Source organism: Hyperolius riggenbachi, chromosome 12 (genome assembly GCF_040937935.1).
Source record: "Hyperolius riggenbachi isolate aHypRig1 chromosome 12, aHypRig1.pri, whole genome shotgun sequence".
In the NCBI taxonomy this organism is placed as follows: Eukaryota; Metazoa; Chordata; class Amphibia; order Anura; family Hyperoliidae; genus Hyperolius; species Hyperolius riggenbachi.
The window spans coordinates 179,411,337-179,438,767 of NC_090657.1; the positions used below are offsets into that span (position 1 = coordinate 179,411,337).

Consider the following 27,431-nt stretch of genomic DNA (forward strand, 5'->3'; position numbering starts at 1 on the left):
CAGACACTACTGCAGCCAAATAGACCAGCAGGGCTGCCAGGCAACTGGTACTGTTTAAAAGGAAATACATATGGCAGCCTCCCTATACTTCTCACTTTAGGTTCCCTTTAAACTGCCAAGAAACTGTGAGAGAAAGCTTGAGATAAGGTTTTACTGCAGGAAAGTCCAAAAGGTGTGGTTTCTAAACTGCAAATATGACAGAATGATGCAATGTTGTAAAAGAAAAAAAAAGCCATATAACTGAAAATAAAAATATTAGACTTTTGTTTGCTACGAATGTTCTATTCATTATCTGTACCACAAATAGAATTTATTATATAAGACTAAACTGATTTATAACATAAGTTTTTTTTTTCTGCTTCAGGTTTGCTTAAAATTAGATATCCACAAAAACATAAAAAAATACAATATATATATATATATATATATATATATATATATATATATATATATATATATATATATATATATATATATATATATGTGTGTGTGTATATATATATATATATATATATATATATTTATGTATATATATATATATATATATATATATATATTTATATAGCAACTAGGGCAGCCTGGGCAATACATCATAATTGTTGCTGGAGAGATTTTAGACAGACAGGAGCAGATCTAAACTGCCAGATCGTCTCCTCTCCCCTTTGTATGAGATAGAGATGGAGAGGCTCTTTTCTTTTGTTGCGGAGCTGCAAGGGTCACTGTTTATTGCCCACCTTGGTGGATGTGGGATATTAAGATGCTCCCCCCTCCCCTCCCCGCCACCATATGGACTTTCCCTGTACGATTCGCAGGCTGTTAAAACACACTGGTTGCTTCAAGACAAAGGAATCAGAGTTCATCTACACAATGGGAGTCTTCCTGATGTTATGTTGTAGACACCCCCCCCCCCCCCCATTGCCTTTTTAGCTCTCCACGTGTTCCATCTGCGATTGCTGATCTTTAGCAGGAAATGCAGAAATCATACGCAAAAAGGGTGCAGCGGCCAAGTGACACTACTAGTACAATAACATCACTTCACTGACTATAATCCACTTGCTGAGAGCCTCTTGGCAGCCACAACAACTCTCAGCTGCAGAGGGGTGCCGGCGGTGCATTGTGAGTTGCACACATGGGTGGCGGGGATGCCATAAGTAAGTTGTGGTGTGCCAGCATGTAGCAGAGAGGAAATATCTGTGCCCCTCACACCCCCCCCCCCCCCCTTATCCCTGCCATGTTGCTCCCTGCAATACTTGCATCCTCCTGCATTGTCTAGAAGAAGTAAGTAGGCAGGAGGCTGTCTCTTTTCTCTGTGTCTGCACAGCCGGTTCATTGGTAATGTGATGATTGTCCTGGGGGACATTTGATGGATTAGAGAGCTAAACAGCTCCATTGCAAAGCACCACCTGATCTCAGGCCTGCATCCCATATAAAGACAGCGTGAGTGCTGAGCTCAGCTCTTGCTGCCAGATTCCCCCCTCCCCTCCTTCCCAGCTCCCTCAGTCTCCCTTTCTCTCACTCTCTCTCCACACACTGCAGAAAGTGAGAGCTGTCCAGTGCTGAAGGCGAAGGCACAATCCCTGGCTTATTCCAAACAGAAGACTGTCACTACACAAAAGGGGAGAGGAAGACAGAGAGAGAGTGAGAGAGAGACATTGTACCACTCAACATGCCCCGCTCCTTCCTAGTCAAGAAGATCAAACTAGGTGACTTTCCGGCCTCTAGTTACCACCACTTTGACGACCCCTGCATCCTGGGGAAGTCCCTCACTGACACTGTGGGCAGCTTGGCAGTCCCTGTTGCTGAAACTGGTAAGTCCACACTCACAGAAATTGGGTTTTTTCAAGGAATGCTTATCTCGTGTTAATGCCTTATTTTCAGTGTGTTATTTATAGTGACACAATGGGAAGTCATTAAGGGGATGACTTCACCGAATGTCATTAAGAGAGGAAAGAACTCATGATGCTTTGGGCCATAGTTGATATTTGTTACACTGAGGATGACTTTTGGTTGGGCGCAGAGATTGTCTTAAGCTGCTGAGCCAAGACCAGAGTTAGGCATGTGTTTATTTGTGTGGGTCAGTATAACCTGCTCTTTGTGTTCTGGTGACTTGTGAAGGCTACAAAGGATTGGGCATTCTGTGGTGGAGCCTGTTGACTATTGGAATCAGAAGACACTGCATTCCCCAGGACTTAAAATACGTGGAGCGATGCCGGTTGCTCGAGATGGTCCTGCGCTAGGATGTACAACAAGTTGTTTCTTGCAGATTATTAACTGAGATGTAGAATGATAAAGTGAAATCTTTGTCAGATGCAAAAAAATAATGAATACAGTATAGGGGAAAAGAGTGAAGAACAAAACTAAGTTCTAAAGTCGGAGAATGAGCATGCTCTCCACAGCCAGTGTCGCTACACCATGGTAGATTCTTAGGACTGCAGCATGAAGACGTACGTAAGCCGACCCATCCGCACTACTGTGACACATTCAGCTGGGAGCACCTGTAGAATAAGCTCTCGATTCACAACGGTTGCTGTTGTTGTGAGAGCCGCTCTCTCTGGGCATTTGGAAGAACATGACTTTAATTCCTGTACTATCAGGGCCCTTGATGCCTTTTAGAGGAGCGAATGCCAGTGGTTTACATAGGGGAGGACAGAAAGGGTGGGGGGAGGGGAATGAAACCTCCTTGGGGACCTCATTGTTCACGCGGCAGGCAAAAGGCTCTCTCTAAAGCCCTTAAAAGAGCTCCTATTCTGTGAGAAGCTCATCTGTTTGATATCGGCGATGAAACAGGAAAAAGTGGCTTTGAACCAATATGCATTTTTTGTCCCTTTCTTTATGCACACTGTATGATGATGAGCAGATGTGGCTGTCATGTGCTAGTGCAGAGGGTACCTTGTGACAGCGTTGAGGGCTAACCCTGTACTTCTAGTCCAGAGATGCAACTTGCTGTCCCGGAGCTGCAAATCTGCAAGCTAAGCACATCCTCTGCTAAGACCGGAATCCAAAACACATTTGTGCCTGAACCGCTGTCAGCACTGATGCCTGCTTAGCGAAGCAGGATGTACTGAGTAGCAAGCATGCCCTGGAAACACACAGCCTGCTGCTTGTGTACTAAGGAGCTCTCCACCATCAGTGGTGCTTAAGTACTGGCTGATGTACAGCCCTGAGTCCATTGACTAGCTTTATTACAAAGCTGTCTGTTTGTTCTGGCCCTGGGAACCCAAAAGATAATGTTATTTTTTTTTAACATAGACTAATGAAATTTAGTAACTCTTATGTCAGCTGAACCCCACAAAAAACAAACTGTGGTTCTTCTTATGGCTCCTACACCATAGGCATTAGGCATAGTCAGTAAAGGAGCGCAAGTGTTCCAGTGACATCTAACAGCCAATCAGAAATCTCTAAACAAAAGTCTGCAGACTGTGCTGTGTAAGTACCCTTTGCAGTGACCTATTGCATAAGCTTGTATGCTGGTAAAATCTCTAAAATGCCTGCAGTTGCAGAACTACAACTTCCAAAATTTCAAGGGTAACACTTCCGGGTGCACAAAATCTAGAGGGCATGAGGGTATTATGTTATAACATAAGCCTGATACACACTTTGTTATGATTGGCCAACCACTCACCAATTTGACCACCTACGTGTAGTATAAGAGCTTGCCTACACAATCTGTTCATAGCATTCAATATGACTCTCATACTACATTGAGGTGGTAAAATTGGTCATTGATTGCCCAATTATTCTTGGTGTGTACCAGGCTTTATTCTTAGCATATACAAAAAAATAATTTTCAAACGCGAGAACCTGCCTTACATCAATTCCTTATCCTATTTTATCTTTGGTACTAAACAAAAGTGTGCATTGCAAAACCGGTTGGATCAACCTGTAATATTTTACAAAATCCTCCGTACATAACGTCATTTCATTAAAAAATAAAAACCCCTGTAAATTGCAAGAGGTGCAAGAGGTTTACTGTTTTGAGAAAGAGTTCAGTCTTATCTCGAGGTCAGCGGGATCCAGTCACAAAAACTGCATCCAATTCATCAAGAGAGATGAGGATTTTGCATAAGAAAGAGAATCTAGCAAGTGGCATCTATTCTTTTGCATCTGAACTATAGTTATTCTGAATGGCTGCAACGCAAATCCAAACTACAAAACAGCAGACTCAGCTTTTTATTACAACCATGGCCACTTGAGCACATAGGATCTGAGTGACAAAGGTGTTGGGGTGTCATCATGCAGACGTGACAACACAGTCCACACTTTTGTTCATCTGTGGCTCCCTGTATGACGTCTGTAGTGAATTCAGCCCTCCTGTTGTTCTGTTCAGTGACCTGGCAAGCTTACAAGGCACAATGCAGACTGGAACAGGTGTCACCGAGATATGTACACAGATAGCGGGGGGTTTATACGGTTGGAAGAGGAGGTATGCTTTTCAAAGTCATGCTCTTGAAAAAAAAATAACCTTGCTTGGCTCTCCAGAGAGGTGTGAAATATTGCTGAGGGAAGCTTTTTTGTACCTTGGACACGTGACTGCACATTCTGAAAAGCAGGAGGGAGAAGGAGGATTGTTACGAGAGGCACAAATAGCGAGGCTGCCAGATGAGAAAGAGGATGTCTTCACCAAGCACACTTTGTGCCATAATGTCACAGCACTCGTTGTCAAAGAGACCTCCTATGCAAATCAGGAGCCTGAAGTAACAAGTTTTATGAAAATGCTATAGAGTGACATGAGACATTGTGAAGGAACAGATCATTCTATAAGGTGATAATTGTCTTTGCACGCTTAAGTAACCTATAGCAATTAGCCCTATTAAACTGTGGAGAGATTGTAAAAATAAATTCTGCATGCTACAAGTTACGGCCCTCTATAGATTGAATTAACCTCAGTCAAAAGCCGAAAATGATGTGCAAAGCATGGTCACCAGGAGTGGCCAATCAGAAATCATTGTGCTGACACCTCCAAACCTCTCATAAGACAAAACCCAATTGGTTTATGGGGCTCGTGGCTCTTTGCACATCATAACTGGTCTTATCGCTGCCTGATTAAGTAAGCCTGGGAGCATAAAGGAGACGCACATCTCAAGGTCCTTGTTGTGTCACGCGGTACGCGGCATGGATGCCGTGCTAGGAGGAGAGCTGTTGCTTTGGTTATACTTCATAAACCATCTTTGGAGTCATTTGTGCAGAAACAATGGGGCCAACTCCATCACAGAGGCATTCTGACATTTACTCTTGCTTGCTTTAGTACTTTAGGACCTTCTGATCAGCCTTTCTTCAGAAACTAGTAAAATCCCAGAATGCTGCTGACCACTATGGGATCTGTAGTTCTCTACAAAAGAAAAGATCCATGTTATCTTGTATGCATAGTATGAACATGGATCAGCAAATGCCAGCTGCCTAGATTTGAGGCAAATTATCGATCAAATGCTGTTGTGAAAGAATAAATCAATATGGATTTATATTGTTGCATTCCAATATGTTTATGCTTGGGTGTCTTTTGCTTCAGAGGATACATGCTTAGTTATTTTGTGCTCCAGAGGCTTAATATTTGGTTATGTTGAGCTCCAGAGGGCAGATACTTAGTTATGTGGAGCTTCAGAGGTTACGTTGTGCTTTAGAGAATAATTACTTGGTTATGTTGTGCTTCAGAGGTTTGGTGCTTGGTTATGTTGTGCTCCAGAGGATAGTTACTTGGTTATGTTGTGCTTCAGAGGTTTGGTGCTTGGTTATGTTGTGCTTTAGAGGATAATTACTTGGTTACGTGGTGCTTCAGAGATTTGCTGCTTGATTATGTAGTGCTTTAGGGGATAGTTACTTGATTTTGTTGTGTATCAGAGGACATCTGCTTGGTTATGTTGTGTTTTGGGGACAGATACTTGGTAATGTTGTGCTTCAGAAGTCTGATGCTTGGGTATGTTGTGCTTCAGAGGTATGATGCTTGGGTATGTTGTGCTTCAGAGGTTTGATGCTTGGGTAAGTTGTGCTCCAGAGGATAGTTACTTGATTATGTTGTGCTCCAGAGGACAGATACTTGGCTATGTTGTGCTTCAGAGGACATATACTTGGTTATTGTGTGCTTCAAAGGATAATTACTTTGTTATGCTGTGCTTTAGAGTATAATTAGGGGTGCATTTTAGTTTGGTGCCGCTCAGTTTGGTGCGGTGAGAGCCGAATGACGGCTCTCACCGCTGCTGCTAAACTCTGAGGCGGCGTTCAAAACTATTCCCCCTCCGAGTTGTCGCAACTCAGAGGGAGATGTAATTCAGGGTCTGGCAGCGGACAGAGCCCCAAATTACCGCTACGCGCCCCACGCAGCATAGCATTGCTGCTATGGGGCGCCCCGTTTTGGCGCTCGGCTCTCAGAGCCACGCGCTGAAATCAGCTGATCCGGATAATTAGTTGGTTATGTTGTGCTCCAGAGCAATGTTACTTGGCTATGTTGTGCTTCAGAGGATAATTATGTGGTTATGTTGTGCTTCAGAGGTTTGGTGCTTGGTTATGTTGTGCTTTAGAGGATAATTACTTGGTTATGTTGTGCTTCAGAGATTTAGTGCTTGGTTATGTTGTGCTTCAGGAGATAGTTACTTGACTTTGTTGTGTTTCCGAGGTTTGATGCTTGGGTATGTTGCGCACCAGAGGATAGTTTGATTATCTTGTGCTCCAGAGGACAGATACTTGGTTCTGTTGTGCTTCAGAGGACATCTACTTGGTTATGTTGTGCTTTGGGTATAGCTTTGGGCTGTGTTGTGCTCCAGAGAATAGTTAATTTGGCAGGTTGAGCTCCAGAGGACAGATACTTGGTAATGTTGTGTTTCAGAGGTCTGATGCTTGGGTATGTTGTGCTTCAGAGGACAGATACTTGATTATGTTGTGCTTCAGAGGACAGATACTTGGTTATGTTGTGCTTTAGAGGATAATTACTTTGTTATGTTGTGCTTCAGAGGATATTTAATTGGTTATGTTGTGCTTCAGAGGTTTGGTGCTTGGGTATGTTGTGCTTCAAAGGATAATTACTTGGTTATGTTGTGCTTCAGGGGACAGTTAATTTTGGTGTTGGCTGGCCGTTGCGTAAGCACCTGAACTTGGTGCTGCTGTAGCTGTAATGCTATAGCTCAGCAACCTGTGCAGGAGTAATTATGGTGCTGGCAATAGCCTGACTCCCAATTTCGTAGCCCTCCAAACTGATCAAACTTGGTTGGGGAATATTATTTTATGTAGCCGGAATTTCAGCTTCAGCAGGATGAGCCATCATTTGGCTCACCGTGTACCCAACTGACCAGACAATGTATCAATACGCACAATGTTACTTGGGTATGTTGTCCTCCAGAGGACAGATATTTGGTTATCTTGTGCTTCAAATGGTGATCACTTGATTATGATGTGCTTCAGAGGATAATTTTGTGGTTATGTTGTGTTTCAGCAGACGATTACTGAGTTATGTTGTGCTTCAGAAGGTGATTACTTGGTTATGTTGTGCTTTAGAGGGTAATTACTTGATTATGTTGCGCTTCAGAGGATAGTTACTTGGTTATCTTGTGCTTTAGAGGATAGTTACTTGGTTGTGTTGTGTTCCAGAAGTTTGATGCTTGGGTAGGTTGTGCTCAAGAGGACAGACCGATACTTGATTGTGTTTTGCTCCACAGGTTAGACTCTTGGATATGTTGAGTTCTAATGGATAGTTACTTGTATATTTTGTGGTCCAGACAATAGAAACGTCATTACATTGTGCTCCAAATGGATAAATATTTGTTGGGTTGTGTAGTTTATTAATTGGGTGTTTTGTACTGAGGAGTCTTATTTTGAGTTAATTAGGCTCAATTCTTGAGTTAAAGAGATTGCAAGTATGGGTATCTTGTGCTATCGTAGTTTATATATATGCACATGCATATGCATATATGCTACTAGAGTTTGATACCTAAATACATTGGGCTTGATTCGCAAAAGCGTGCTAAGTGTTAGCACGCCAGTGAAAAGCCGCTTATAACGTGCAAACTGCTTCTTTGCAAGCTATTGTGTGCGTAAGAGTTGGCGCGTGTAAAGTTTAGTGCGTGTAAAGTTTTGTGCACACCGCTTTGCGTGCAAAATCAGCCGCTTCGCGTGCTAAGTAGCGTGATAAGCATACTTTGCACACGAAGCAGCTGATTTTGCGCATGAAGCGGTGCGCGCACAAAACTTTACGCGCGCATTAGTGCCGCGAAGAGGCAGTTTGCACGTGATAAGCAGCTTTTCACTGGCGTGCTAAAACTTAGCACGCTTTTGTGAATCAAGCCCAATGTATTTAAGTATCTAGGTATCAAACTCTAGAACAAAAAACCTTACGCACGCAAAACCTTACACACATAAACTTTTACAGTAACAGTAACAGTTTTGCTGTGCAAACTACTTAGGTACTTAAGTGGATAATCACTACCATAGTCATGTGTATGTATAGTGTAGTTTATGTATCGTAGTCTAGGGCTAATTTAGGGGGAAGCCAATGAACTTACCTGGGGATGTGGGAGGAACCCAGAGTGCCCAGAGGAAACCCACACAGACACGAGGAGAACATACAAGCTCAGTGCAAATAGTTCCCTGGCTGGGATTCAAGCCAGGGACCCAGCGATGCAAGGCAATAGCACTAACCACTATTTCACCGCGCTGCCCCAGTGTAATTTGTCTACGATAAATTCCCACAACATCCTACAGTAACGCTTTGATAACCAGGTAAATAAATCCACTTAGAAAAATATAGCTAGCATGTAAGCTTTTTAAACCATTTTACAGATGGAAGGGAATAATAGCTGAAGCAAGAATTCTTGATGAATTTGTGCTACACCTCACTAATAAGACATTAACACCTTTAAAGGCTGATAAGAGCACTTGAATATTGCTTTAGCGGAAAGCGGTCGAGTTATCTGCAATCCTTATCTATTATGGCTAGGGCAGCAGATCTAAGCAGAGTTACATCCTGTCTCCCTCGGTCACTGCAGGCTGGGATGGAGAGGCTGCCTTGTCCACGTGCAATCTGGTGTCACCTTGATATCAGAAAAATTCAGCATCATCTGCTGACTCCATAGCCTCATGCACTCAAACTGCAGAGGAGGGCCTGGCTCTGGGCCAATGACACACATACACACAGAGCACGTCACGGAGCATCAGCATGTGCTATGCTGAGCGGCACAGACTCATGTGTGGACATGGTGAGGGAAATGCTGAGCTTAGCGATCAGGAGAAGGGTTATGTTTCGTTTCGGATGCTGAGACAGGAGGCTCCATGAAGCCGAGTGTTTCGCCCGTGTGTTCGCATGTAAATCTCGGGAGGATGCTCTGTGTCTACATTCCAGTGGCTCCGCAAGCAGTGAGGGGGAAAAGCAAGTGGACAGCACATTTGAAATTCCTGACCCCAGCTAATGCTTGCATTAAATGGAATATTGATTACACACTAATGGTTTAAGAGATGCAAGGAGCTACAGGTCACGTTGCCCACTGCAGAGAAGAGCGAACTGCATTGCTCCATGAAGGGGAAGCAGATAGAAACACAGAAGACGCTTAAAGGTCTAGAAGAACATTTGGGACAGATATAAACTCTTTAGTTTGGATGTAATCAATAAGGGTGGGGATTCTGGAGGGTTAATTTCTGTAAAATGTTTAGTAAGTAAAGTTATAAGTAAACACTATTATACTGCAGTGCTCTATTTCCTGACTTAGCTGCAGCGGGTCTGCTCTGACATCAGCGGTGTCCTAGCTGATGTCACAGCCTATTCACCATCAAGGCCGGATTTGTAATTTTTCCACCCCTGGGACAACTTTCTAGCAGCTCCCCTTCATTTGCAGCACCCCTCCTATTCCTTGTGCAGCCCCTCTTCCATGTCTATCATTCATGTGCAGCAGCCCCTCATATTCCTTGTGCAGCCCCTCTTCCATGTGTAACATTAATGTACAGTACCCCCTCCTATTCCTTGTGCAGCCCCCTCTTCCATGTCTATCATTCATGTGCAGCAGCCCCTCCTATTCCTTGTGCAGCCCTTCTTCCATGTCTATCATTCATGTGCAGCACCCCTCCTATTCCTTGTGCAGCCCCTCTTCCATGTCTATCATTCATGTGCAGAAGCCCCTCCTATTCCTTGTGCAGCCCCTCTTCCATGTCTATCATTCATGTGCAGCAGCCCCTCCTATTCCTTGTGCAGCCCCCTCTTCCATGTCTATCATTCATGTGCAGCACCCCCTCCTATTCCTTGTGCAGCCCCCTCTTCCATGTGTAACATTAATGTACAGTACCCCCTCCTATTCCTTGTGCAGCCCCCTCTTCCATGTCTATCATTCACGTACAGCAGCCCCTCCTGTTCCTTGTGCAGCCCCTCTTCCATGTCTATCATTCATGTACAGCACCCCCTCCTATTCCTTGTACTGCCCCCTCTTCCATGTGTAACATTCATGTACAGCACCCCCTCCTATTCCTTGTGCAGCCCCCTCTTCCATGTATATCATTCATGTACAGCACCCCCTCCTATTCCTTGTGCAGCCCCCTCTTCCATGTGTAACATTCATGTACAGCACCCCCTCCTATTCCCTGTGCAGCCCCTCTCCCATGTCTATCATTAATGTACAGCACCCCCTCCTATTCCCTGTGCAGCCCCTCTCCCATGTCTATCATTCATGTACAGCACCCCCTCCTATTCCTTGTGCAGCCCCCTCTCCCATGTCTATCATTCATGTACAGCACCCCCTCCTATTCCTTGTGCAGCCCCTTTTTCCATAAGTAACATTCATGTACAGCACCCCCTCCTATTCCTTGTGCAGCCCCTCTTCCATGTCTATCATTCATGTGCAGCACACCTCCTATTCCTTGTGCTGCCCCCTCTTCCATGTGTAACCTTCATGTACAGCACCCCTCCTATTCCTTGTGCAGCCCCCTCTTCCATGTCTATCATTTATGTGCAGCAGCCCCTCCTATTCCTTGTGCAGCCCCTCTTCCATGTGTAACATTCATGTGCAGCACCCCCTCCTATTCCTTGTGCAGCCCCTCTTCCATGTCTATCATTCATGTGCAACAGCCCCTCCTATTCCTTGTGCAGCCCCTCTTCCATGTCTATCATTTATGTGCAGTAGCCCCTCCTATTCCTTGTGCAGCCCCTCTTCCATGTGTAACATTCATGTACAGCACCCCTCCTATTCCCTGTGTTGCCCCCTCTTCCAAGTCTATCATTCATGTGCAGCAGCTCCTCCTATTCCTTGTGCAGCCCCTCTTCCATGTCTATCATTCATGTACAGCAGCCCCCTTCAGCTCTATACAGATCCCTTGGACAGCAGCTCCCTATTTCCATGTGTTGCTCCTTATTTGCAACCTCTCCATTCTATTTGCAGCTTCTTATCCCATATACATCAATCCCTCTTCCATCTCCAGCCACCACTAGTCCAGTTGCCGCCCAAGGCCAGGACCATGGTGGCCTTTCCAGAAATCCACCCCTGTCCACCATGGATGAGGAATGAAAAGAAATGCCACAAGGATCTACAAGAGCTGCATAAGAAAAGATATTAAACTTACTAGATATTTTTAAACACGGTCCTGTAAGGTGATCAGATGGTAAAGCTGCATTCTCTATAAACAGATCACTTCAGCAGCGCGTTCTACTAGGAGGTTATAGAAGTGAGATGAAAACTAATGTCAGGTCATGTGACTGCAAGCCTGGTCACATGTGACCACTATACGGGTAAAGTTGTCAGTGTGTGAAGAAACCGGTAGGCAGGAAGAGGTGTGGTTTTACTTTCATACTAAGATGTCGGCAAGGGGGCAGCGCAGCACTTTAAAAAAAAAAAAAATGTTAAAATCATGTAGCGAGCCAAGGGCTTGCTACATGATAGCCGCTGACAAGCGGCATCTCCCTATCCACTCTGATCGCAGAAGCAGGAAATCCCGTTCAGAACGGGATTTCCTGCTGGGCTTCTCCGGTCGCCATGGCGACCGGGCGGGATGACGTCACCGACGTCATGGACGTCAGAGGGAATCCCGATCCACCCCTCAGCGCTGCCTGGCACTGATTGGCCAGGCTGCGCAAGGGGTCTGGAGGGGGGGGGCGGCGCGGCGGGCAGCGGCGAATCGGCGGCGATCGGAAACTGCAGGAAAAAATTGTGAAAATCGGCCCAGCGGGGCCTGAGAAATCCTCCTACGCAGGTTACCCCGAGCTGAGCTCGGGATAACCGGCAAGGAGGTTAAAGGGAACCTGAAGTGAAAATAAATCTTGGAAATAATGAATTGTATGTGAAGCAGGGATGATAAATAGAACATTAGCTGAATGGAAAAGAGTATCATGTTTTTAGCTGTGACAGCTGCAGTTTAGAATCCATACTCTGCCTTTTAAGCTGAAAAAGAAGTAGAAGTAAAGACCCTTTAACCACTTCACCACTGAGGGGTTTTACCCCCTGAGCACCAGAGCAATTTTCACCTTTCAGCGCTCCTTCCATTCATTCGTCTATAACTTTATTATTACTTATCGCAATGAAATGAACTATATCTTGTTTTTTTCGCCACCAATTAGGCTTTCTTTAGGTGGGACATTATGCCAAGAATTATTTTTTTCTAAATGTGTTTTAATGGGAAAATAGGAAAAATGTGGGGAAAAAAATAATTATTTTTCAGTTTTCGGCCATTATAGTTTTTAAATAATGCATGCTACTGTAATTAAAACCCATGAAACGTATTTGCCCTTTTGTCCCGGTTATAAAACCATTTAAATTGTGTCCCTATCACAATGTTTGGCGCCAATATTTTATTTGGAAATAAAGGTGCATTTTTTTCAGTTTTGCGTCCATCCCTAATTACAAGCCCATAGTTTATAAAGTAACAGTGTTATACCCTCTTGACATAAATATTTAAAAAGTTCAGTCCCTAAGGTAACTATTTATGTATTTTTTTTAATTGTAAATTTTTTAATTTTTTTTTAATTACAAAAAAAAAAAAAATGGGGAGTGTGGGAGGTAATGAGTTAATTTTATGTGTAAAAGTCATTTATTTGTATGTGAAAAATGTGTAGGGTGTAGTTTACTATTTGGCCACAAGATGGCCACAGTAACTTTTTGTTTTAATGTGACCTCCAATAAGGAGGCTGGACACGTGAGTTTTTTCTCACAATGATCGCGCTGCCCATAGGAGAGCAGCTGATCATTGCGGGGCTTAGATCAACGAACGGGAATGGATTTTCCCGTTCATTGATCTCTGGGCGAGCGGGCGGCGGCGTGTTTACTAGCGGCGGGCGGCGTGTTTACGAGCGGGAGCGCGGGCAGCGTCGGGAACGCGGAAAGTACGTGTTTCTCCGTCCCTGGTTTTTAAAGGATGGAAAAAGGGGCGGAGAAATACGTACGCGCGGGGGTAAAGTGGTTAAACTTTTCTGCACCTAAATCTGATTATCTGCCTTTTTCCTGCAAGACAACAGCCTTTTAGCTTCTATTTACTTTTCAGGAAACCAGACTGAATTAGACAAGCTGTTCGAAAAGATCTTTTGAATTGATAACCCAACTTCAGATAATTTCTAAGTAGGGCTAGTAGTATATGTGTATATGTTTATATCATCATGTAACATGTCACTTCAGGTTTGCTTTAAGCATGGGGCAACTACCAATCATGGAGACCAGGAAATATGTTGATATAGGCACTGACTCTGGTCACTATTAAGCACTAGCAGCCTCCACCACTCATATGAGTAGATATGGCAAAATCTACAACATAGAGAGCTTATGGCCCATGGAGGCAGATATTAGTTACAGTTGAACATAACCATAGCTTGCAGAACACAAGAACACCATCAGATATAACACAACCTCCCATGTAGGGTTTTGTGATGTAACTTCCTTTAGGGGAGTGACCGCACATTATTCAGCTACAATATCCATGAGAAATAGTGCCACACTCAGCACAGCTTTCCTTCAAGCTCAACCTGTAAGAGTAGATACTGATTTCCTCAGTCCCCAGACTATACAGATTATGCACTTTGTTCCAGATTTTCGCTGCGTAATTCAAGTACAAGAGTCTTATGGTCACATGGTGAATGGGACACACACAAAAAAATCTAAAAGGAAGGATTGTGGCCGGTAGAGGTCACCTAGAGAGCCCCATTATGATATATATTGCTGGCAGCCGTATTGTCATTGCACTGAAATATAATTAGGCTTGTAATGCCCCTCTGGAGATATCACAACTAGCATGCCATGTCGCTCATTGGAAAGGCAGTAGGAATGTGATTGGCTGTTATGGCAGTAAATTATTCAGGACAGCCTCTTTTAGGGTAATTTCCCTGGTTTCAGCATCAGAAACACTTCCTATATCTATATATTGCTGTAGCCCCGCCCTCCTAGTGATGCTTAGCTTAGGCTGTTTAGCTATGTGAAGGCCCCCTTCCCTTGCCCCAAGCATTCTGGGAGACCAGATATTTGTACTAACTTTGGAACTGTCAGTAACCAAACTTGTCGCAGAGATCACCTAGTAGTACTAAAGATGTCACTACCCATGATAAATGTTAGAAAGTAAATCAGGAAGAGGGAAGATTTTACAATGGGCAAACACTGACTAAATCATTAATAAATGAATATTGTAAGAAGTAAGCCATTTTATTCATTACATTATTTTCACTGCAGTTTCTGCTTGAAACATAGTTTCTTGTATGCATTTAATAGAACAGTATGTTAAATTATTTATACGTAAAAAGTTCCTACAAAATGTTACTGTCTTCGCAAAATAAATAAGTAAAACACCCAGGGCTGTGTAGTTGCAGTTGAGGAGACGGAGCAATTTTGGGTACCTGGAGTTGGTGGTTTCACGAACTGAGGAGTCAGATGATTTTTGTACTCACTCCACAGCCCTGGAAAGACCTGCTGCTAATTCTTAGATCTTCCCCCGTTCCTAGTTCTCCCTCACCATGATTTTTAGGGAACCCGAGGTGAGAGGGATATGGAAGCTGACATGTTTGTTTCCTTTTCAACAATGCAGATTACCTGGTTGTCCTGCTAATCCTCTGCCTCTAATACTTTAAGCCATAGACAAGCATGCAGACCAGGGGCTTGATTCACTAAAGCATGCTAACACAGCACGCCTAAAAGCTTTGCATGTGCAAACTAGGGTGCTAAGTAGTTTGCACGGACAAAAGATGTTGCTGATCGCACGCTATTTGTTGCGCGTGAAACTTCGCACTGGTGAGCGCAAAACGTTGCAGTGTCCACGTGTAAAATAGCCTGATAAGCTTACTTAGCACACCGCTAAACTTTGCGTGCATATTAGCATGTGCAAAGGCACTGTGCACATGCTAAGGGGCTTTTCACTGGGGTGCCCCAGGTGTCGATAACAAATCTGACAAGATTAGCTGCATGCTGGATGGCCGGATGGTGTAATGGTTAAGGGCTCTGCCTCTGACACAGGTGACCTGTGTTCGAATCTCGGCTCTGCCTGTTCATTAAGCCAGCACCTATTCAGTAGGAGACCTTAGGCTATAGAGTGCGTCCTAGTGGCTGCAGCTCTGGCGCTTTGAGTCCACCAGGAGAAAATTTTTTATTTGTCTTGTTTCAGGTGTGTGTGATTTAGACCCTACTGACCAGAAAGATCAGCAGGACAGCCAGGCAACTGGTAATGTTTAACAGAAAATAAATATGGCAGCATCCATCCTTCTCATTCCGGTGTTGTGTCTGATTGCGCTGCATGTGGATTTGCGCTGCCCCGCATGCACAGTAGGAGACTGTGTGGCCACATTTACTATTTAATAATGCTGCTGGTGGTAAAATAGTAAATATCTTCGCTCCACACATCCTACACTCCCCAAATTTTCAGGGTAGGGAGGGGACAGATTTCTGTAAACTATCTCCGGAACTAGCTGGGCTCAGGACTGCAATTTGGCATAAAGGTCAAATTCGGGGGGTCCCCTCCCTACCCTAAAAATTTGGGGAGTGTAGGATGTGTGGAAGCGAAGATATTTAATATTTAACCACCAGCAGCATAATTAACTTCACACTGAGCATGCGTGCTACTCAGTGTGGAATGGAGCTTCCGGGCAGCACAATCAGACATTACACCGTCTCACACATGGGGTTCCTTTTAAGGCAGGCTGCCAGCTAATAGAGAGGTACAGCTGTAGCTGACAAAGCAGTTCCTCTCCCCACATATGCCCGTGTGTCTAAAGGGAGAGTGTTCCAAACAAAATAGCTGTGACCAGGCAGCCGCAGGTTGCTAAAGATCTATTAATTGGTACAGCAGGTATTTTCTTTTTATTTTGCTGCAATTAGAATGTTTTTTTTTTTTTTTTTACAATACTTTTTATATGAATGATCAATTTGAAATGCTTTTATAAAAGCACATACAAATGTGCCAGATAAGGGCTTTAAAGGCATAACTGGAGTCCTGATACAAAATGTAAGCACTGTTTACAGTCAATGCCGGGGCCCTGAAGCTCTGCAGACTCTGGTGTTTCTGTCCTCTCTATTCAGTCTGTAATTACACCCCTGCACTCTCTTTTCCCCTCATAATACCCCACCGATGTGGAGTGGGATCATACAGCTACCATGAAAGCCAGCACTGATCTGTATCTGTACAAGTATCATCATTTTGTGCTCATCTTGAGAGGGTCTCATCTTACCGATCAATAGGTCATTCTTATCGACAGAGCCGTCCAGTAAATGATGTCACTGCAGGGTCATCAAAAGGGAACAGGTGTCATAAACCATTCCGGGAAAGGGCAGCGTCTTTAGTAAACAGAACGGGAGAATAGATCCACAGTCGCAGCACAGGATAGATTTTTGTGTGTCCTGGAGAGATGGTTCTGTTTACAAACACAATGAGCCAGGAAGTAAAGGAGTTTTGTTCTTTTTTTCCATTGATGGTGTAGAGTCAGCATGGTGTGGTCATAGCAGCCTGCTCCTCCGCCTTCATTAAAGTGGACCTGAACTCTTGCGCATGACAGAAGGAACGCATAGAGAAATGCACCCTGTATGTATTCAGTGAGTTTAGCCTGTCTAATTCCCCCTCATCTGTGACTTGTGTAATTTGATCTCTCAGCGGTCAGCTCAGGAATCTCGGTAGTCCTCGGCAGAGCATCTAATTTGTAAACACAGGATGAAAGCAGGAAGTAGATACACTGCAGAAGTATTGTAGTTATTTGTATCAGCTGTAGCAAAGAAATGTTTGCTCATCTTTTAGAACAGAAAGGAAGTTCTGAGTTCAGGTACGTTTTAATGTGGGTCTCATATTTCATTGTGCTCACCTGTGGTCCTGATCACCTTTGAGCTTGTGGAAATAGGTCACAAACTTGTGGGGGCTATTATTGCTGCTTGGATCCCAAATGAAGAAATATTCACTCGCACCTTGACCACAGGACCTGTTCATACTGTCAGCGTTTGCAGAACGCATAGAAATGCAAAGAAAATGCAAGTTGAAAAACGCATGCGTTTATATGGGTTTTTCTTGCGTTCTTTATTGTGTTTTTGCATGTTGAAAGGAAGTGCAACATACAGGAAACAATGGGAAACGCAGAAGAAAACATACGCTAAAAACGCAATAGTACGCATTTTTGATACGCATCCATACACTTTCATTGCGTCAGTTTCTGTGCGTGACGCACAGAACTGCGTTGAGCAATGTGGATGAGAAACGTATGCGTCTCAAATGCATACATGTCAACGAGGCCATTAGAAAACATTAGTAGCCGTTTCTATGCGCAAAGTCTGCCCGTATGCGTTCTGGAAAAACGGCTAGGAACGCACATAGTCTAAACAGGGCGGGCCTTAAGCCTCATGTCTATAATACGAAAACTGGTAGTCCTGAGAACAGGAAATAGGTGTCAGCAATAAAAACAGCCCAGGGTAGTCTAGCCTTACCCCTTCCCCAAGAACATGTTTTCTTTGTCACTCTTGGAGAGATTTGGTTACTTCCTGTCTGGACAGGAAGTGAAGGTAATATTCACAGAAGACACAGGGCAACAACATAAATACAAACTATCCAAAACAAGATGAACTCTAGACGCCTAAACACTCTCCCATACACATTCCATCCCCTTTGTTGATATCTTAAAATATTTTTTTTAATATCCAGAAGACATCATCCTAGTTTCTCTGTACTGTTGTAGGAGATATAATGGGATAGAAAACCTGAGCTTATCTGCATAAAATTAAAGGTTTACTCCTCTCCAGTACAAAAGTCTATAGAACACACCATCGCCATACAAGTCCTTTAGTAACTGTATGCCATTACAGCCTGCAGCAGCTAATGCAGTTTTAGGAAACAAGCTGGAAACATTAGACAGCTTGATGTAAAATAGTATGCAGAAACCCAGAGCCGGTTCTCGGCTTTCTGCTTCCTGAAGCAAACTTTAGAAGATGTGCCGCCCACAAGAACATCTGCAACAATTGGCAAAAGTAGCAGCGGGCAGCTGTGATTGGCGCCAGCACCCCCACCTGATTAGTTGTGTGCCAAAGCTCCCCCACTGACTGGCCATGGTGATCTCTCGTTGGTGATGGGGGTTTTACAGTAGCATGCCTCGAACAACATCTGCTGCATATGATAACACAGGGAGGGGCAGCAGGAGCTACCGGTCAAATGAGGGCGGGGATTCGGGGATGAGTCGATGAGGAGGGTAGTGTGTGTGTACCAGGAAGGCAGCCGGGAGAGCGGAGAGGAGGCAGGTGCCAGGTGGCCTAAACTGTTTGTCCAAATGTCACTTCCTAGATTTTGCCTCCTGAGTCACATGATTCAGGTGGCTTCAGGGTAGGTCCGTCTCTGCAGAAACCTCCCCTTTCTGCTCGTCTCTCTGGCTCATAAATGTGCGCAAATATTTACTGCAATTACACCTTTATTCCTTGGGGAGGATGGATCCTACACCTCCAGAGGAATTCTGATTTGATAAGCATCGTTTATTTCTTTGGTCTACCCTTTAAATGAAGATATTGTAGTTTTGCTAAAAACATTTTCCTGCAGATTTTACCAAAAATAAACATACACATTTTATGTTTGTCTGCTGTGACTTTACTCCTTGTGTTGTGAAAGGATGGCCAACACGCATACCTATAAATATGGCACACAATAGAAATAGCGGCAGAGACTGCTGGTAGTAGTAAAATATCAGTAATCTTTACCAATATTTACTAACCTAACCCTACTCTTACATAGAAGCCTCCCTCTACCTATTCCTAACCCTAAAAATGCTCCACCCCCCCCCCCCCCCCCTGCTGCCTTAGTCCCCTATACTTTCCTAGTGGTTTGGGGTCACCCCAAACTGATGGGTATTCTGGGATTATATGTGTGAGTGTGCCATTGTGTTGATATCCCAAGTATCAGTAAGTCATTGTTCTGAGTTCCAAAATATCACTGCACTATTGTTTTTTTGGGGACCCCAGGAGTCAGTTACCCCTTATTCTGTGATCCCAAGTGTCAGGGCTCTTGCATACTACATGTGATTCCAATTCTGAAGCCATTTTACATGTGATTCCAATTTGCGATTTTTAATAAGTAAAGCATGCTGCGTTTTTTTCTGGGTTTTTCTTCTTGTTTTAATAGCATCCAGGGAAAATGTATATATCACAAATCGGAATTGCAAATCGGATTTCCAGTGTGCAGGGGGCCTCAATGTGCCATTGCTCTGGTCCTCAAAGTCATTGTACCATTTCTCACCCCAAGTGTCAGTGTGTCATTGTCTTGGATCCCCAGTGTCAGTGTGTCATTGTCCCGGACCCCCAGTGTCAGTGTGTCATTGTCCCGGATCCTCAGTGTCAGTGTGTCATTGTCCCGGACCCCCAGTGTCAGTGTGTCATTGTCTTGGATCCCCAGTGTCAGTGTGTCATTGTCCCGGACCCCCAGTGTCAGTGTGTCATTGTCCCGGATCCTCAGTGTCAGTGTGTCATTGTCCCGGACCTCCAGTGTCAGTGTGTCATTGTCCCGGACCCCCAGTGTCAGTGTGTCATTGTCCCGGACCCCCAGTGTCAGTGCGTCACAGTCTCGGATCCTCAGTGTCAGTGTGTCATTGTCTCAGATCCCCAGTGTCAGTGTGTCAGTGTCTCAGACCACAGTGTCAGTGTGTCATTGTCCCGGACCCCCAGGGTCAGTGTGTCAGTGTCTTGGATCCCCAGTGTCAGTGTGTCATTGTCTCGGATCCCCAGAGTCAGTGTGTCATTGTCTCGGATCCCCAGTGTCAGTGTGTCATTGTCTCGGATCCCCAGAGTCAGTGTGTCATTGTCTCAGATCCCCAGTGTCAGTGTGTCATTGTCCCGGACCCCCAGTGTCAGTGTGTCATTGTCTTGGATCCCCAGTGTCAGTGTGTCATTGTCCCGGACCCCCAGTGTCAGTGTGTCATTGTCCCGGATCCTCAGTGTCAGTGTGTCATTGTCCCGGATCTCCAGTGTCAGTGTGTCATTGTCCCGGACCCCCAGTGTCAGTGTGTCATTGTCCCGGACCCCCAGTGTCAGTGCGTCACAGTCTCGGATCCTCAGTGTCAGTGTGTCATTGTCTCAGATCCCCAGTGTCAGTGTGTCAGTGTCTCAGACCACAGTGTCAGTGTGTCATTGTCCCGGACCCCCAGGGTCAGTGTGTCAGTGTCTTGGATCCCCAGTGTCAGTGTGTCATTGTCTCGGATCCCCAGAGTCAGTGTGTCATTGTCTCGGATCCCCAGAGTCAGTGTGTCATTGTCTCGGATCCCCAGAGTCAGTGTGTCATTGTCTCAGATCCCCAGTGTCAGTGTGTCATTGTCCGGGATCCTCAGTGTCAGTGTGTCAGTGTCTCGGATCCCCAGTGTCAGTGTGTCATTGTCCCGGACCCCCAGTGTCAGTGTGTCATTGTCTCGGATCCCCAGCGTCAGTGTGTCATTGTCTCAGATCCCCAGTGTCAGTGTGTCATTGTCTCGGATCCCCAGTGTCAGTGTGTCATTGTTTCGGATCCCCAGTGTCAGTGTGTCATTGTCTTGGATCACCAGTGTCAGTGTGTCATTGTCTCGGATTCCCAGTGTCAGTGTCATTGTCTTGGATCCCCAGTGTCAGTGTGTCATTGCCTCGGATCCCTAGTGTCAGTGTGTTATTGTCTCAGACCCCAGTGTCAGTGTGTCATTGCCTCGGATCCCCAGTGTGTTGTTGTCTCAGACCTCAGTGTCAGTGTGTCATTGCCACGGATCCCCAGTGTCAGTGTGTTATTGTCTCAGACCCCCAGTGTCAGTGTGTCAGTGTCTCGGATCCCCAGTGTCAGTGTGTCAGTGTCTCGGATCCCCAGTGTCAGTGTGTCAGTGTCTCGGATCCCCAGTGTCAGTGTGTCATTGTCTAAGATCCCCAGTGTCAGTGTGTCATTGTCTCGGATCCCCAGTGTCAGTGTGTCATTGTCTCAGACCCCAGTGTCAGTGTGTCATTGTCTCGGATCCCCAGTGTCAGTGTGTCATTGTCTCGGATCCCCAGTGTCAGTGTGTCATTGTCTCGGATCCCCAGTGTCAGTGTGTCAGTGTCTCGGATCCCCAGTGTCAGTGTGTCAGTGTCTCGGATCCCCAGTGTCAGTGTGTTATTGTCTCAGACCCCAGTGTCGGTGTGTCATTGCCTCGGATCCCCAGTGTCAGTGTGTCATTGTCTCGGATCCCCAGTGTCAGTGTGTCATTGTCTCAGATCCCCAGTGTCAGTGTGTCATTGTCTCAGATCCCCAGTGTCAGTGTGTCATTGTCTCGGATCCCCAGTGTCAGTGTGTCATTGTCTCGGATCCCCAGTGTCAGTGTGTCATTGTCTCGGATCCCCAGTGTCAGTGTGTCATTGTCTCGGATCCCCAGTGTCAGTGTGTTATTGTCTCAGACCCCAGTGTCGGTGTGTCATTGCCTCGGATCGCCAGTGTCAGTGTGTCATTGTCTCGGATCCCAAGGTGTCTATGCATCATAGTAAACTGTCAGTACATCACTCTATGAGCAAAATGTCAGTGTTTTCTTGAAAGTGCCAGAAGGCATCATTAAGATCCAGATTACCTGACTAGGGTATATCACTGTAAACTAGTTTTGTAAGCCTGGTCAGTATAATATAAAACAGTACAAATCTCATGGACATACTGGTTGTCCACCTATGGTTACATCTTCTTTGTATTATTAACAAGATTATGTTTTTCTTGCTTATTTTTCATTGTCCTCGATTGTCCATTCTGAGTTAAGCTGGTGAGAGGCCTAGCAATGTAATGGACTCCACCAGAACTTCAGGGCATAGGAACTCTTTCTTCACCCCTCTACAGTAAACCTCTTGAACTCCTTCCATGCCCTACCACCTCAAGCACCTACTCTCCTCACTTTCCTCCCCTTTAATTTTTGGCCACTGAACTAATTAGACTGTCAATGCTATACTTTGTAATTGTTGTACTATCTATATTACTGTTGCTACTCAGAGCTTTGTAAGTGCCAAACCCAATTCCGGAATGACTCAGTCATTCTTGGCGAATACATATTCTGATTCTGACATGTGAGGAATGGAAAGTTATATACTCTGATGTATGTTGCTGTTTTTGGTTTTTAATGTTGATTTGTAATGAAAAAAATAAATTGTTTAAAAATAATAAAACAATCAGAGCTCAAATACACATTGTATGAAAGGTCATCATTTGCAGTTTGGGCATCTCAAACCAATGTAAACGGCATAGTTTTGGTAATTATATTGCTTTACATATAATTTGTTTTCTACGCTAATACTAAAACCTGCCTTTTTTTTGTTGTCTTTGTGCGCATGCTGCAGGTTACATACCGCACTGTATAACAACACCTGAATACCAAGCCGAGAAGAAGAGTGGGGACAAGTTTTCATCCTCGGAAGCAGAATATACACCAAACCACGATGACTACAGCGAGCCAGATAGCCCCCATTCGAGCTTATCCACGGGATATTTCAGCGGCGAGGCCGCGGTCACAGACAGCTACTCTATCGACGCTTTCTTTATCACAGACGGCCGCTCCAGACGAAGTGGAGAGACTCGTGGAGGCCAGCGTCACACCTGCAGCGAGTGTGGCAAGACCTACGCCACCTCTTCCAACCTTAGCCGGCACAAGCAAACCCACCGAAGCCTGGACAGTAAGATGGCAAGGAAATGCCCCACCTGTGGAAAAACCTATGTGTCCATGCCAGCTCTAGCAATGCACCTCCTCACACATAACCTGAAACATAAGTGTGACGTGTGTGGCAAGGCCTTCAGCCGCCCATGGCTTCTGCAAGGCCACATGCGCTCCCACACGGGGGAGAAACCCTTTGGTTGTGCTCACTGCGGGAAGGCCTTCGCCGACCGATCCAACCTTCGTGCGCACATGCAAACACATTCGGCCTTCAAACACTACAAGTGCAAACGGTGCGAGAAAACCTTCGCTCTCAAGTCATATCTTAACAAACATTACGAATCGGCTTGCTTCAAGGGCTCAGAACACGAGTGTCCCATAGAGAGCTAAGCTCCAAGCTTGAACGGAAAGGACTAAGCAAATAAAATGAGGCACACGCAGCGCTGTGCTAACCCACCCTTATCTATGGCACAATACACCAGAAACTCAAAAATCAGGGTACTTTTGGCATCAAAATAGTATTAAACTCAGTTGCACTCCACTTTTATGTAAACATACTGCATCACTTTTTTTTTTTCTTTTGAAGCTTGACAACTTTAATTTGAAGTGTGCAATATGCATTTATTCTTAATGGATCATGGAAGGTTTGGGCAGATCTCTTCCTTAAACACATACACAAAATAAAAGGATACCTGCAGCCTCTGTCCTGAAGCTCTTATCGAACTCTTTATGAATTATGTGCAAAGCCAAGCTTTCTGTGGTTGATCACATGAAATGTGAAACTATTATATTAATATACAGCAAACAGTAGGGGACATAAAAACCGAAACAAAGGGATTCTCTAACACAGACTCAGGTGCCATTTTCTTTCCTAAGTTATTTATTTATTTTCCAAATTGCTATTTTATGACTTTGCTGATGAGCAGTATTTGTTATTTATTATTAATATTTTTTTAATCTTAATTTGTGCCATAGTACGTCATACACACGATGGAGGAAAAGACGGATTTTTATTTATTTATTTATTTTTGCAGCACTATAAAATTCAATTGGGCTAAGGCAGGAAATAAACAGATGTCCCAAAATGATCTGCGGTGACACTATGTCAGCCTGGCTGTGGCAAAAGCCTTAGCGGTGTCCCGTTTGGAAGCACACACTCATACTATAAACGGGATGAAAATATTGTGCCAACACTTCCTTAAATGCAGACATTGTGATCATGGCACCCACTGGAATAATAAAGCTGTTGCCGTTTTGAACTTTTTTTTTTTTTGAAACAGTGTTACCTCTAGTGTTTTAAAAAGGCAATGAGAATATGCACTATTCTTCCAGTTATTGGTATTTATTGTATGCTCTATCCAAGGTCTGTTCACACAGCACTGGGACTTGTATGATGTGCTAAGACGATCTTCATTTTATGAAATGTGACCTCTGACTTCACAGGAAAAGGGAAGCCAAGATATTTACACCAATATTTTTTTTTAAACATTTAATTTATTATTGTAATTTATATGCTTTATTTATTATATTTATTTGGCATTTTTATTTTGTTTGCCTTTTGGAGTTTTTTTGTGCATGGAGAAAAAAAATGGACAAAATGTGGGAAATCCTAAAGATGGAGGCGCTGACTTTTTTTATGGGAATAAGTTAAGTTAGATGCCACCCACAAGATTTCTCTCTTGCGTTCAATGGTCTTCCTACTGAGTTTAAAGGACATGAAAAGCGAAAAAAAAAAAACTTTTTTTCCCCAGGCCTACGTTTCCGTCCACAATTTTCGGACGTCGGGAGAAGCCTATGCAATTTCTAGCTGAGTTTTTACCTCATGACAAAAAATTTGAGGAAGCTCTACATCCAGCCAATCACCTCTCGATGTGAGGAGCAGCTTCCGGCACGTTAAAACAATCTTCACTAGATTCTAAGCCATGCCTACCCACAATTCCTGGGCCTACGAGCATGCCGAGGCTTACAGACTTGCAAGCCAAGAGCTTACGTCATGGTCAAAGCGCCACCCTACAGTGGTAACCTGAACAAGCAAAAAAAAAATCAAAAAAAAATCACAGGAACATTAAGGTTCACAGAGGTTAAAAAAAATAGGCCTTGCTACTTTATATATTTATATATATTGACAGCACTTGCAGGGGGATCATCTCGATGCTCCTTCCATTGCAGTATTACTCTACCATGCTATGAATTGCAATACTAAATAATGCAGCCGGTTAACAATGGAAGACTTTGACCTTGCGTCGTTTTTAGGTGACTTGATCCTCGAAGCCATCTTTTTACACGGGGAGCAAGGCCGGCCTTTCACGCCATTCTCACTAAAGTATTATTTGCCCGGGAAACTGCCCCGGGGTTGCTTCCGGGTTTACTGCATGCCTGAACAAAGCAAGCCTTGCATTAATAGATTGTAGAATCCTTCTTTGCATCAGTGTTAGCAACTTGCAAAAGAGAATGTATTAGTAAAATTAGTAAAAATTCCCAAATAGTGCATTTAGAGGTCTAATGAAGACAAGCTGTGATAGAGATATATCAGAAGGACCAGAGTCTTATTACAAAACAGTCAACAAATCAGATGTACCAAAAATCGCACTGTTTTCCTGCCTGCAGTTGTCACATTGGCTCCTGCAGTACAGAAAAGGGAAGGGATATTATTGTATTGAACTAGGCCGATACCTCCAGCAAGGGAATACTGTAATGGTAATGTTTTCTACAAGACAATTCCTCCTACCTATGTCTCATTTACATTATATGTTGATTCAGAACTGATATGAGGTATATATATATATAGGGCCTTATATCTTAAAGGGAACTTTAAACTGAGAGGGAGACGGATGTTTCCTTTTAAACAATACCAGTTGCTTGTCAGTCCTGCTGATCTCTTTGGCTGCGGTAGTGGCTGAATCACACACCTGAAACTAGCATGCAGCTAATCCAGTCTGACTTCAGTCAGAGCACCTGATCTGCATGCTTGTTCTGGCTAAAAGTATTACAGACACAGGATCAGCAGGAGAGGCAGGCAACTGGTATTATTTTAAAAGGAAAAATTCATACCCTTCTCAGTTTAGGATCCCTTTACAGGGAAATTCCACATTTGTTTAATGAGAATCTGAAGACCGAATAAAAAAAACAAAAATAAAAAACAGATACGGTACTTACCCAATGAGGGGGCTCTGGGTTCTATAGAGCCTTCCCGTTCCTCTCCTCATCCTCTCGTTCCCCTGCAGTATCCACCGTTAAAATCTCTTGTCGCTGAAGGCTTCGGAAGTCTTCAGGAGCCCGAGTCTCCCGAAGAAAAGTGGTTCTGTACTGCGCATGTGCGAGTGCCCAAGAGAGGACGCTGTATGGAGTGGCCCGTTTTCAGGAGCACAATGCTCCCAAAGACTTCTGAAGCCCACCCAAAGCAGTCTCTGACCCAACGGCCAGAGACTGCTAACATGGGAGCCAGCACAAGAACGACGGGATGAGGAGAGGAATGGGAAGGCTCTATAGGACCCAGAGCCTTCCCTCTTCATAGGTATGTATCTATTTTTGGTTTACATTTTTGCTTCAGACTCCCTTTAAAGTAAGTCTGAAGCAGCAATAAAATGTTATATACTCACCTATGAAGAGGTAAGGCTCTGGATCTCATATAGCCTTCCCTGTCCTCTCTCCATGCCCTTGTTCCACCGATGTCCCCCCATTGCAGTTATGCAATCAGCTAGTTGAATACTCCAAGACTCCTCATAGAAAGCTTAAAAAGTACCTGAGTCCACAAGTACTTCGAAGATAAGCAGGTCCATAGTGGGTTCGCACATGTGCACTATGCCCCTGTCTTTGGAAGTACTCAATGGGAGCAGTGTTGAACTGAGGGCATGGAAAGAGAGGATCTGGAAGGGTCTCTGGGATCCAGAGCATAGGTGAGTATCTTTTCTTTCAATATGGCTTCAGAATGAAAAAATTCCCACATCCATAGATCGGTGCTGCACAAGTCTTAGTGTGTAGTGCAGCAGACACCGCTGAATACAAGTGAAAGGGCTGTCTGACTGACTCCATGGCTATAACTGTGTCTGCACCTGCACCAGGCCTCACCACTCCAGGGCCTCGATTCACAAAGCCGTGATAAATTTAGCCTGCAGGTCAGCGCGCATACAGGTTTGCGCGCGTAATAGTAAAGGTTTGCGTGCATTAACTTTCCTGTTCACACGCGAACATATGGGTTAACGCGTGAACGGAGAAAGTTAATGCGCGCAAACCTTTACTATTACGCACGCCAACCTGTACGCGCCCTAACCCGCGTGCTAAGTTTAGCACGGCCGTGATAGCATTTATCACAGCTTTGTGAATTGAGGCCCAAGTGTGAACAAGTAGAGCAGGCTGTGTGGTGACATCACTGAGTTTTTTCTCAATGAAATTAGAATTTCCCTTCAAGGTTTTCCAAAGCTGAAATTCATTGGACAACACA

At 44.3% G+C, this 27,431-nt stretch overlaps 2 protein-coding genes across 15 annotated transcripts in view; one reads left to right on the forward strand and one right to left on the reverse strand.

Moving 5' to 3' along the window:
- FAM110A (family with sequence similarity 110 member A) overlaps positions 1-27,431 on the reverse strand; it is an 897,957-nt gene that overhangs the window by 495,311 nt on the left and 375,215 nt on the right. The window lies entirely within an intron of this gene.
- SCRT2 (scratch family transcriptional repressor 2) lies at positions 1,473-25,855 on the forward strand. The gene is made up of 2 exons (XM_068262834.1): positions 1,473-1,808; positions 22,680-25,855. The coding sequence occupies exons 1-2, from the start codon at positions 1,667-1,669 to the stop codon at positions 23,378-23,380; spliced, it is 843 nt and encodes a 280-aa protein (XP_068118935.1). The 5' UTR covers positions 1,473-1,666; the 3' UTR covers positions 23,381-25,855.

Coding starts and splice junctions, on each gene's coding strand:
- SCRT2 (XM_068262834.1), top strand. CDS start 1,667: ATGCCCCGCTCCTTCCTAGTCAAGAAGATCAAACTAGGTGACTTTCCG. Junction 1,809..22,679: donor AGTCCCTGTTGCTGAAACTG/GTAAGTCCACAC, acceptor CGCATGCTGCAG/GTTACATACCGCACTGTATA.